Source organism: Melopsittacus undulatus, chromosome 1 (genome assembly GCF_012275295.1).
Source record: "Melopsittacus undulatus isolate bMelUnd1 chromosome 1, bMelUnd1.mat.Z, whole genome shotgun sequence".
In the NCBI taxonomy this organism is placed as follows: Eukaryota; Metazoa; Chordata; class Aves; order Psittaciformes; family Psittaculidae; genus Melopsittacus; species Melopsittacus undulatus.
In genome coordinates this window covers 37,596,423-37,609,817 of record NC_047527.1, presented here as the reverse complement: position 1 = coordinate 37,609,817, position 13,395 = coordinate 37,596,423, and the positions used below count along the sequence as shown (strand labels likewise).

Sequence of the window (13,395 nt, the reverse complement as noted above, 5' to 3'; positions counted from 1 at the left end):
GAAGTGCTGCCTGGTCTCCTGCCTCCTGCTGGGGCTCGGCGGGCGACTTCCGGGGGACACTCTCGGCCGTCGGAGGGTCGGGAACGGCGGCGGGACTCGGTTCCTTCACTGCCTGATCCTGCTGCTCAGCTACCGCCCTGCTCCGCTCCTCCCCCGCCTGCTCCCGCTGCTCTGCCACAGCCGTTTGGCTCCCCGTGCCGCTCTCCCTGGCAGCCTCAGCTGCCGGCAGCTCCCGGGGCCGCTCCTTCCTGGCTTCACGCAGCTCCACACAGACGACGACGAGGATAAGGACAAGGACGGCGAAGAGCAGCGGGACGGCCTGGTACAAGTCCAAGTCCACGGCCACGTCCATCCCCCCCTGCTGCCGGAGCCCCACCGTATTACAAGCCTCCGACACAAACACAAACACATCCAATCCATACACCAAGTACCCGGTAAAATCCCGAAACAGCGAGATCCAGAGAAAAACCTCTAAGAGCCAATAAATCAGCATTGTGACAAGAGACCATAAATCCGCTCAGATCTGTTCTTATCTCAATCCCTCGGGCCCCACGTTGGGCGCCAAAAATGTCGTGGTTTAAACCAAGTCCCCCAACTCCCAGAGAGTTAGGAAGGAGAATCCAAAGAATGTAGCCCCCACGGATTGAGATAAGAACGGTTTAATTGCTAAGGCATAACACAAAACCCCTACTGCCATTCACTACTACAAATAATAATGATACAGCAAACAGCAAGTGAAAAGAATACAACACCCCACCAGCCACCGACCCATAACTCACTCCACCCTGCCCGGCCGAGCACCATGTGCTCCCTCCTCCATTTTCCTCCACAGCTCTCCCCTCCAGCCTTCCCTTTCCCAGTATGCATCCTGGGCATCACGTGCTATGGTATGGAATACCTCATTGACTAGCCTCGGTCAGGTGTCCTGTCCCTCCTTCCTCCCGGACTCCCCCTGGCTGGAAAAAAAAACCTTGAACAAAAACACCCTCAAAACATGCTCAAACCATGACTCTGTGAAACCAGGGAGAAACCGTTCCTATTCTTTCAAGGAAACTACAACAAAATTAAGCCTTAATGGGTCACAGCTAGAGAGAAGCAAAGTACCACTAAGCAAGATTTACCACTATCATACATATCCTGGTAAGTATTACTGACATATTCCCAGTCTCCCCAGACATCCAGGCAAGTATGCAATAGAGAAGGAAATAAAGTATGAGACTGTCATCTTTAATCTTACCCATCAGACAGTTAAACATCAAGCCTAAATTAATTGCCTAGGCTTCATTTTTTAGTAAATCAGTGGGAAAGTTAACACCAGGAAGGGAGACACGGCATCCTTAGACAGTTATTTAACATAGTAAAAATTAATCATCCTCTAGAAATACTTTGATACCTATATACTAGATCACTGGAAGACAATATGCCTCAGAAGGAATATCCTCAGAAGGAATTCATTAAACTTAGAACACTGAAAAAGGACAATCTTTTCTTCAAGCTTTTGGTGGAAAAAGCATTGTCAAAATTCACATCTCTGTCTCTACCACCAAGAAACTACATGACCTTTATAATAAAATCAAGCCAGCTCTGTGCTATAAGATGCCACTGACCACAGGTGTGCTGCTTAATAGAATGAACTGAACAAAGCTGCAAGAGTCTGGTTTTAGAGCTGTCTCGGTTAACCACAAACAAATCTTCAGTTAGCATTGTTAAACTACGAAGATATTGAGAATTGTCCATCCACATTTAATAACAAGCAGTGAAACACGGGGAGAGATGGTCAGGGCCTTCAATACTTCATACAACAACTTTCCATGTAAAATTTTATCATAGGAATTTGGTAGCATTTCCTACACAGATGTAAGAGGAATGTAATGAGATGAAGAGGTAAGACATAATGTTGCTTTGTTGTTTTTTTGTTTTCGTTTTTTTTCTATTAGGACATGTACAGAAGTTGGAATATTTCAGAAATTAATAAATCCAATGTCTTCAATGATCTTTTGCTATTTTCTGGAGAACACTGCTTCAAATTCTGCTTTCAGCATTGTTTGTTACTAGAGTCAAGCCTGCTTTCCTCCAGAACTTTCTTGAGCTATGGGGGAAACACAGCAATAAAAATATTTTTTCCTGATACATTTAACTTACATTTTAGGTTTATACTTTCAACTGTGAATGTTATCTTGCAGAATGCAAATCTTACCATCCCCCAATTATGACACATATGTAAATAAATTTGCAGCCACAATTTTGACCAGATTCAATGACACATTGCTAGTAACATAGCTAAAAAATATATCACAGAATGGCTGGACTGAAGAGGTATATCAGGCTTTCAGATAGCCAGTTATGCTGTGGAGGTCAGGGGTGAATTTCCATCCTTGTTTGTCTTCTGAACAGCTCTTCTAGGAGCCACACAGGATGCTGATCCAGATCAAGAGCTCCATATATTGACTGATCCATCTGAAAAAAATCCCTTGCAGGTGGAGCCCTGGCAATTTTATAACAGGAAACTGAACTCTTTCAGCCTTCAAAGCTGACTTGTCTCCTCATGCCAAGGGTAAGGAGACCATTACCTTCTGCAATTTAAGAATTTGAATGGCTTACTGTAAAACATGACTGCAGATAGCTCTAAAACATCAATAAAGTAATATATATTCTTTCCTTTTTGTTTGGCAAAAGTATAAGAAGTTCCCCATTTCTCCATCCCTCTTATGGCAGGAAGTATCTATTCCTACACATACTGCAAGAATGAGTTCACTAGATGACCATTTCAGATCCTCCCAAATACCAGTCCATAAAGGTAATTGCTTTTTGTGTGCAACTAAGATAACATTGGAGAATCACACTTTAATATAAATTTCCTAGCCTTATTTATGCTGCCATCAAAATTATAACAAAGAATAATCTTCCTTTTGTAATTTCTTTTTAATAAAATAATCTTTTTATAGGTTTTTTTATCATGTTACGTAACTAAGTCTAAAAGAAAAAACAACCACTGAAAGAACTTCTCTTGCAAATAAATTATTTGTGTAGAATAATTTTGCTAAGCCACATACCAATAATTAAAACATACAGGGAAAAATGTTCTTCCCCCATTTTAATTCTTACTTTTTAAAGACTGTTATAACCATTATTAAAATATTAAAAACTTTGCAACTTGGGAAATGAAACCTGTTATTATGAATAACAACCAGACTACTTGCTTTGCACTAAATAGGAAAAGAACTTTAAAGAACTGAAATTCTATGTTATCTTTTGTTAAATCCACCTCTGGGCATCTACACTTGCTTTGCCTACCTTACAGATTAGCATTTTCTCTGTTTAATACCTTAGATAATAGTTATCATTATAAAAAAAAAACAAATAAATTCAAAGCATATAGAAACAAACTGCCTTACCTTCACCAGTTCTGTATAACCAGTTTCTCTTGCTGTCCACCAAGGCTGAGCTTTCAGTCCCTTGACATTGTAGAGGGAGCGCTGCCACACTGATGCGAAGTGACCTCTTTGGTATCCAAGTTCATACCACTTGTATGCCTAAAAGATTACAATTGTTAACAACCAAATTCATATCAGCCAAGCTCCTAGACCCAACTAGCATTCCCAAAATAGATTCATTGTCCAAGGCTGTCCAATCTATAAGCAAGCTAGGATAATCTTCTCACAACCATTCACACCAAATATGGGTCAATAATCTAGTTGCTCCTCTTGGATTTGGGACATCCAATTGTTTCTCATTTTGGTCAACTCTGTTTCCTCTGTTTCAATTATCAACCTATGAATTAAAGATGACTGCCTTCTGCTGCTAGTAGAGATGCTGTGATGATGAAAACGTTGCTGACTTTGTGAATCTAAATTGTTATTTAATTATTTAATACATATATGCACTTGAATTTCTTCAAATGTTAGTTGCCACACCAGAACTGATCACATGGTAGAAAACTACTGAGGTAAATACTGCATTTTCCTTTGTCTTACTTTCCCTTTCCACAAGTTGGTTTACCCCTGTATAGCAGCAAAACAAGTTTCTGCAAAGAAAGAAAATGAGATGCTTGGAAAGAAAAGATCCAACATGAGTAGCACTGTGAGGAAACATATACAGAGAATATTATGTATAGCTGCCTTCTTCCTGTCCAGCACTACTGCTAGACCTGAAATATTTTAGAAAACACAAAAAACAAAAAGGAGATGACAGGACAGATAAGGAGAGAGATATGAAGATAAGTCCAGAGCAGGCAGACTGAAGCATGCAGCAATTCCTGCCTCAAACAGAAACAGTCCAAAATCCTCTTTACTTGGAATCATGCACAGAGTCCCTCTCTAGCTACAATGCTTGAAATTCACTGTCTACCAAGCCTGCAATGTATGAAATTCACTTCCACGTAAGCATCACTCACCCAAACTTGGACCATTTTCTCACACTCCTTTACCCAGCCTAGTATCAGTTCTTACCTCACTCTACCTCAAACAGTGTATCATTTCACCCTTGTGCTTCCAGTTAGTAACACTCTCCACATATCTTACCATTAGCTTCTTTTCCTGGCTGTGCATACCTCCTTGCCAAGTTCTCCTCAACAAACCAAACCTTCCACTTTTGTTTCCAGCAGGAGTACAGAAAATCTGAAGATGAACACTTTCCCCAGGAGCATCCTGGTATGGTAATTTCCCTGCATGACTATTTAAATCGGGTTTTGTTTTTTTCAAAGAGAGTCATTTCTTCTCCTATAACTCATCAGCATATGACAGTTGTCCATCTATCTGCCCACATTTAACATTAAATCAAAACCAAGTGTCTTGCTGAGAGAAAAACCACATTGCTAACTCTTAAGATGAAGAAACATTTTATGCATGTGGTTTAATAGAAAGCAAAATATATAATCAAATAAACACATCTTAGAGCAACAATTCATGTCAGCTTATTATTAATGTTTACCTTGAAGCCAGTACACTAGAAGGAAGAACAAATTTTTTTTGATACAAGTTCACCATGGGAACAGTTTGTGACTTACTAAAACAAACAAAAAGTGATTGGAAATTCTTCACGTAATGGATTATTCTAAAAATGTCCAGGTGTCATCTCAGAGACCTTTTATTTCGCAGATGTAAGGTAAGAAACCATAGAATCATAGAATAGTTAGGGTTGGAAAGGACCTCAAGATCATCTAGTTCCAACCCCCCTGCCATGGGCAGGGACACCTCACACTAAACCGTACTACCCAAGGCTCTGTCCAACCTGGCCTTGAACATCGCCAGGGATGGAGCATTCACAACCTCCCTGGGCAACCCATTTCAGTGCCTCATGACCCTTACCGTAAAGAACTTCCCCCTTATATCCAATCTAAACTTCCACTGTTTAAGTTTTAACCCATTACCCCTTGTCCTGTCATACAGTCCCTAATGAATAGCCCATCCCCAGCATCCCTATAGCCCCCTTCAGGTACTAAAGTACTGTAAAGAATGCTGACCTCTTGAGTACCCAGTCAGCAGAAAGTTCTCCAGTATGAACTGTGTAGATAGCTATGAGCTATAATGAAGTCTGTGTATGTGATTTTTCTCAAGCCTAGTCCATCAGATTAGCTTTCTTTTTCAATAAATCATGGAATTTTTATGGCAGTAACCTATACATACAGTAGATTTATAACACTGAAATGTAGTAATATCTGAATTTTGTAAGCTAGAGTGTTTTCTCTGAAATATTCTTCCAATTAAGTTGGGATTTTTTTTTTTATTTAAAAGTTCATTAGTGTAAAGTGGGCCTCACTTTACACTAATACACAGAGTCTGCTTGCACATGTTCTGTCTCTCTGACTATCCTTCTCTCAACAGAAAACCAAAAAGGAAGTCCCTGTATGCTTCCTTTCCAACCCTAACTATTCTATGATTCTATGACAAGATAACTAACTAAAAAGAAGTCAATTTCATGGCTCTTTTCCACTATGCTTTTTTATGCTTATTCTCTTCCCATTTCCCATTGAGGAACCTGAATGGGTTTGGGTTTTTTTTGTGTTGTTATTTTTAAATTCATACCCATACTGACGTTCATTAATAATAACATTCTTTAACAAAACCCTTTGATCCCCTACCATAACAGGAGGGCTAATTCACACATTCAAATTTGGCTTTAAAATTAAATACTGTTTTAAATTAACATATTAGATATTCATATGGCTTCCAGTGGCATATGTTTGTTTTCACTGGGCACACAACAGATTTGTTCACAAATTTCTGCTTTTCTGATTTCTTTGCTAATTTACTTATTGAACATATACCATCACTCAGCCCACACATTCAGTCCTCTCATGGTCTTTTATTACATACTTGCTGGTGCTCAAGGTCACTTTGGGAAAGAAGAAAGGTTTGTGAAACACTCTTACACCAGAGATATGACAGAACTTCTATACAGTGATATACATATAACTGTATTTTTCGAAGTCTGGTTAAAATCTTTGTTTTAAGTGGTAGGAGCATAAAACAGTCTCTAAAAAAACTGTCACTGAATTGCTGAAAGATTTCTGCTCCCTCAGTTCAAACTGCTCCATGCAAGCTTCAAAAGTTTGGGTTAGTTCTAAAGCAAGTGATGCTAAAAGGTCTTATTGCCACAAATGGCAGATTTTTTGCTGTTGCTCATCTTGACCTCTATACACATATACCAGATAGCTGTTGCAACGAACTACTCATGTTTTCAACATTGAGTCCATCACTGAAGGTTGTTCTGGATTCTGCAGTCTCTCAGAGGTTTAGACTTTGAAGCAAGAACACATTAAATACATACGTCTTTGTCTCCTATTCTCTGCAAGGCATCACCCAGATGAAAATAAAAGCGTCCATCATCTGTGCCAGGATCACCAGACTCTAGTCCTTCCTATTAACAGAAACAAAAAATGTGTTAGAGAAACTTCAATAGGACCTCCACAAGTAACCTGGAACTTAGGCTGTATGAATACAATACTTCAGCAAAAAGCTATTGAGAAATGTTTTCCAAATTCAATGGCCCCTCCGCTCAGTCCCTCCAAGACAGAGGCGAATTCAAAGATGGACACTTACCCCATACCCTATAAACATATACACAAGTGTTTTAGAAAGCTGAATTAAGGCTTTATTTTGTAGCACTGTCTTCCCAAACACCTAGAAGTATACACAAGCCCTCTCTGGATCTTTCAAGAACCTGAGGTTTGCAGCATACTGCCAACCTCAGCACAACCACAGCTCACAGTACACAGCTCACAGCTGTGTACTTTGGGTTAACAGCTAATAAAACAAATACATAATACTCAAGAATTGATGAGTCTCAATGTACAAGCTTGCTCCAGCTCACAGACAGTGATCCAGCAATGTAACTCCAACAAGTAAACTTACACTGTGATTTGTAATTCATATGCTCCTAGCTTGACATGTTACACATTTCAATTATATTTTTTTACTAGTAAAACATTTCCTGTGGGTGAGAAAAGAAAAATACCTTTAGATAGGGTATGCTCTCTGCTATCTTGTTTTCTGCCTTCAGGATGAAGCCATAATGTACTTTGGCAAAGCCATTATTTGGAGCCAGGCTTAGAACCTGCATGAGATCAAATGAATTAAATTCACACATGTATGGATCTATGCAAATTAACACACCTGTGCACATATTACTATTTAGTAATGCAATGACATTTTCTTCCATCGCTGACTCTTAGATGAATTCTTGGCTTGGCTGTATTTTTTCACCATTCACTTCTGTGCTTCTCCAGAAAAATCTACTACAAACTGAACTTTAAAGTCTCAGAGTAAAAGTATTACAACCAGAGTCTCTGAATTGCTTTTTGGGTTAGTTGTCTGTCCTTCTCCACCCTCTCTTTTGGTGTACAGCATGCTACATTACACAATTAACACCATTCATGATAGTTGTGTGCTACGCTCTTTGACCAAGACCAAGACCTCACAAGCTAAATCAAGCTAAAAGATTTTGTACCCTGAACAAGATTTAGACACTATTGGAGTTATAACCTAGCTTAGTTTTGCAGGAAAGGAAAATGCATAGACAAACATCTAGAAAAAGATATTTCATGGGGACTATGCAAGAGAAAGATGTGAGTAGAGGGACAGCTGTAGGAAAGAATCAGTTTGTGAGGGAGTGTTTCAGGGAAAGGTGTGAAGCTGGCTGCCCTGAGCTCTGAAAACATGTACTCCCAACATTACTGGGGTAATTCAAGTGCATTTGGTCTGCCTCATACAAGGTGGAAATTAGAGAATGTCTTGATCTACTTTCCAGGTCCACATTTCTATGATGTATATATTCAATATCATTTGCAGTTCAATGTGATATCAATTACAAGGTCAAGTTAATCTGTTACCCCTCTTTTCTTAAAATAAGGGTGGATGGTCTTATCAGGATCTGTGAGGATCATCACAAGAGCCTGGTAGTTGGTGCAATTACAGAGGCTGATACCTGCTTAATGTCTAGCACAGCTGCTAAATACAAAACAACAGACAGGTGAGCAATTGCTCTTGCCTGAATCTGTTTTTGAAGCTACTAAACTTATGCCATGGATAAAATGTCTGCATGCATTTTAGCTATTTCCCTCTGCCTTTTCCAGTTACTGCCTAACCTAATCTTTCAATCAAAGTAGTTGATTGAAAATAACAAGTTCTCTGGGCCAAATTCTCTGCTTTCTCAAACCTTACTACCACATCTAAGCAAAACCAAAATCAGCACAATGTGGGTATAAAATGTTGAGTTAAAAAAGCAGCATTTAACTTTCTTTTTTTGCAGAAAAGAACTATTATGAAGGATCTATCAATTTGGGAATCTATCTGAAGTCCATAACATGACACATTATTTGCAAAAAAATGAACCTGGCAAGTCAAGAGTAAGGATGAACTTGGCCCCTAGTACAAGAATAGCATACCACCTTACACATCTTCTGCCTTTTGACTACAGCATTCTGTGCATAATTATTTTGATCCAGGAATCTGTACCTGCAGGGTGAAATAAAATGACTGACAGAAATATTTATTAGCCATATAATTTTGTTACAGCTTCTTTAACTATAGGATAAAGCTATGTGATTAATTAAGACAGAATAGAATTTTCTGTATTACGGTTCATTTAAACTATGCCGAGTTGCATTAAGGCATGATCTACATTCAGAGCCCCTAAAGAGAAGTGAAGAGATACAATCAGCAGAAATTACACTGGAAGTATTTAATGTAAATTGTATTACTTTGTTGCTGTTGCTGCATGCAATATTAATTATGTTTAGAAATAAGTTTTACTAAACTGCTCATAGCTCATTAAATATTAATCATGAATATAGAAATTAACCTCTGGGGCTACCAATGGCTAATTAGCCAGGGCAAAGTACTGTGCTAATGTGGGTATTCTGCTTTTGGTACCTGAGATAGCTCAATCAGAGCTGGCTTATGTACATCTGAATAATGCTGCACTGAGCCATGCAGACATGCCTCAGCATGGCAGGCAGAAAAAGTGCTATTAGCAGAGTAACTGGTCTTACTATATTCTCTTCCACTATATTTTATCATTATCTGTAGATCCTTGGAAACAAAAATAGCTCTAAATTCCATGAGGACTACTTTAAATATAACGTTTTCTTTGAAAATAAAAATAGCTCTGAATTCTAGAAGGACTACTTTTAACATTATGTTTACGTGTCCCTAAGTGTAATGTTCAAAAGAAAATGCTCTAATATTAGAGGCAAAACTGAAATTGTCTCCAGCTGGACACCATTTTCCATCTGTGGTTCAGCATAAATTCTGGCAAATGCATACTAGAAAAGTGTATTTGTGTTAGACTATACCACATTATAGCTCTAAGTACAAAACTCTCTTGATCTGAGGTGCAGTGTTTATACACATTACTTTCGCAGCTAAAAGAAGGCACATATTTAGAATTTTGAAATAAAAATGTGATTACAATACTTCAACATCTGCTAAAACATAACAGATTTGCAATAGAAAATAACAACTGAATAGAAAATAAGTAAACTGGCTATTAGATGTAAAGAAGGAAGTTTCATTCACTAGGATTTGTTGTGCATTTATTCCAGTTCCTTGGAGATGATGCAAGCTGGAGTTAGTCTGGTCTGAAATGGTATATCCCAATGTAGGGGACAGTGCTCATGAAGGGTCCAGCTAGTTGTGCGTGCTCAGCCCAAACTTACACTGAATTAAGATCAAAATGTTACAGCAGGAAGCAAAGGACAAAACTGGTATATTTTGCCCACGAAATGGGAAATTTGGAGTCCAGATTCTCCTGCACAGGAGAATGTTAAACTACTTGGGAACTTGCCTGAGGAGCAGAAACAAGGACCACACACACAAGAAGTTAGACATCCATGAGGAATGGAACCAGAGGGAAATCAACAGAAAGCTGAGCCTTTAGTCAAACAAGGGATGTGTTTTCTTGATGACAAGTCCTGTGCTCTGCTCTCTCTTTCTAGATGTCCATGCCTTCTGTATTAAAGAACACTCACATAAAATGTACAAACATCCTTACAGCGGGCACCAGAACCCAGGATTTATAAATATTGGAGGCATCTACTGTGCAACATTGAATTCCTGCTTTCGTCTGTGCTCTCTCATGTTTTTCTGTCAGAAGTCTAACTTGTCCTACACTAGGGAGAAGAATTCAGCCACACTACAGAAATCTCCCTGTTTTTTTAAAAAATCATGTGAAGAGGAGATATCTCCTGAAAGCCCCCATAACCACCCTTCACAGCTTGTCCTTCTCCTTATTGACTATACAGAGAGCTTGAGTAACTATGGCTGGAGCTCCAAACAACATATCAGTCAGTTTCTAAACATGTATTGCAACAGCTAAGCGAAGCTGTTAAGAGAAGACCATACAGCCCCTGAGCAATCTGCCCAAAATCATGTAAGAAGCCTTCAGCATAACCAAGGATAAAAGCAGGTACACATGGGCTTCTCTCTGGTTCTTTGGCTATGTCTCCTTTCTTAAAATTCTTCATGTAAATTTATCCTGAACTACAAGAAAGAAAAAAAAAAAAAAGACATTGCTGTGTTGGAATTCAGCCTGACAAACAGCCAGAATGATTTTTAAATGCAATAAATCCAGCTCCTTTTAAAAGGTATTTATTTGTTGCTCTTTTACAAGGACAGAACATCACTATGATCTACACTATTTCAGCAGTTAGTGAACTGCAAACCAGAGTAATTACAGTGGATAAAGACCATGGAAGCACGGAAAAGAACATATTAAAAGCAGACTAGTTCTTATTTTGCATATCTGTTCTTAATCAGAGTAGTTCTGAAGTATATAAAACTTGATATCAAAGTAATTATATAGCAAACTCATTACATTCTTACACTTACAAAAATTCCTGTGTTTATCTATACTGAGAAATTCTAATAACTATATTGTTTGCGGAAAAATAGCGGAAAATTGCAAAGGAAAATCTTGCTCAAGAGGAGTATGGTTTTGTTTTCAAGTTCCTTGCAGCTTAAGGAGCAGGTTCTCTTAATATAGTCTATCCTTAAAAGCTGATGCTTCCAATCCTCTGAGAAATTCTGACAGCAGGCCAAAGATTATCAAACAGAAATGTTTTATGGAGGGACCTACAAAGTAGCCAAAGGAGCAAAGCAAACACTATTCTGGCAACATCTGAGGAGCTTGAGGAAAAAAAATGGCATTATCAGAGTTTGGCTTCTGCTTCCAACCATGTGGCCAAACATCCTCTTCCTCTTTGAGAAACCACCTGAGATGAGAATCCCCTCAGACTTGATGTAGGGGATGGGTTTATATTCTCAGAAGGTGGTACTAATCATGCTGACTCATATTTGGTCTATATAACCAGTCAATAACAGTATCGTGCCTGTACTAATGAGTGCTGCAGCAAGTGTGCCAACATCAAGATCATCTCTGATCAGGCATTGACAGCTTGTGCTCTACCAGTGACATCAAGCTCCACATCTGTCAAAGTTTCCAGATGTTAACAGGGTTTCCAGATAACAGGAGCAGGGTGGCCATTCCTGGCAGTGAAGTTTCCCCAGCCCAAAAACCATAGTGTAAGATGGGAATACAAATCCAATGAACTGTCCAAACTACAAGCATCAAGAAAGAAAAACAGAATTCAGGCTCCCTACAAAACTCATGAAAAAACAAAGGTTAAATGCTGTGTGAGTTCTGAAATACTGCATCATGTAATGAGATGGAATGTTTCTGTAATGAAACACACTCACTTTTGCTTTCCACATCTAAGATAGCTTTTTAATACTATATATTACATCTGTGTTGTCAATATATTCCAAACCTTGCTACCACAAGGTATAAGAAATCAAATATTATAAAGCATATGAAAACCATCTGCATTTCTCTATGAGGAAAAACATGTAGCATGGCAGTATCAGGAAATCTGAATTAAAATTAGAAGACATTTAAAAATGGCACTAAATAAAACCCCAGAAAACCAACAAACCATATATCTATATCAACCTTTCAAAACCTGACATGCAAAATGTCTAACAACTAAAAACGTTAAAAGCAGGCAGTCTTTAGAATGAACATATGAGTGTAAATAATATTTTTCCTTAGCTAGAATAGCAACTCACCTCTTCATACACTTTCTTGGCATTGCTGTTATCTCCTATCAAGAGGTAACCAACACCAAGATCATTCTTGAATGAAGTATCACTGGGAAACAGCTGAACTAATTTCTGCAGAGTAACCAGGGAACCCCTCATGCGACCTAATTTGATTGAACAAGACTCAATTACAATTACATATACAGGTAACGGTAGCAAGATGCTTACACAACATCTAAGAAAACATAAATCAGAGGCAGGTGTTGCACTTTCACTAATGATCAAGAAGCAGAACTTGAAAAAACCCTTGTGCAGATAGGAGCAGATCTAGCTGCTTGGTTGCCAGTGCGGGTGTAGTCATACGCGGAATATTTCAGGAAAGCAGTGCAAATGCGTATCAGGTGGTGTTATGGTAACCTCTAGTGGAGAACTGTTCACAGTGTAGCAGTAACAACATTATTGAAGCTTTGGCTGCTCTTTCATACACAGATCTCAGAGTGCTCAAAAAAATTAGGTAAACATATGAAAATAAATGTAATCTTAACTGATTACATAATTAAAAGCATTTCTACTGTTATGCGATAGTTCTACCATATTTCCATTATGGAATTAACTATGCTTTACACACTTAAAATCAAGTCTGCTCCTCGACTTCCTAGATGAGGTCTGTCTGAGGAACAGCAAGATCAAAACAAGTTGATAACACAAATCCCACCGACTGGGACAGAACTCTTTTCTGCAAAGTTGGCTGTGCCTCATAGTTCAATCAGCATTTCTCATACATCCCAGAATTGAGATCTAAACTTCCAGATGTTATCTCCTGAGTTCAATTTCATTCGTCTCCCTGTTCAAAGAAAGT

The 13,395-nt window shown here is 38.6% G+C and overlaps 1 protein-coding gene across 4 annotated transcripts in view; it reads right to left on the bottom strand.

Moving 5' to 3' along the window:
- The window catches only part of ASPH (aspartate beta-hydroxylase), a 112,282-nt gene that overhangs the window by 18,522 nt on the left and 80,365 nt on the right, over window positions 1–13,395 (bottom strand). For all 4 annotated transcript variants that reach the window (XM_034073132.1, XM_034073187.1, XM_034073155.1 and 1 more), the window contains 4 exons: window positions 12,564–12,700; window positions 7,456–7,554; window positions 6,769–6,858; window positions 3,396–3,533 (listed from right to left, as the gene is read on the bottom strand). In XM_034073132.1, the coding sequence (XP_033929023.1) occupies window positions 3,396–3,533; window positions 6,769–6,858; window positions 7,456–7,554; window positions 12,564–12,700 (464 nt within the window). The remainder of the gene's footprint in view (window positions 1–3,395; window positions 3,534–6,768; window positions 6,859–7,455; window positions 7,555–12,563; window positions 12,701–13,395) is intronic.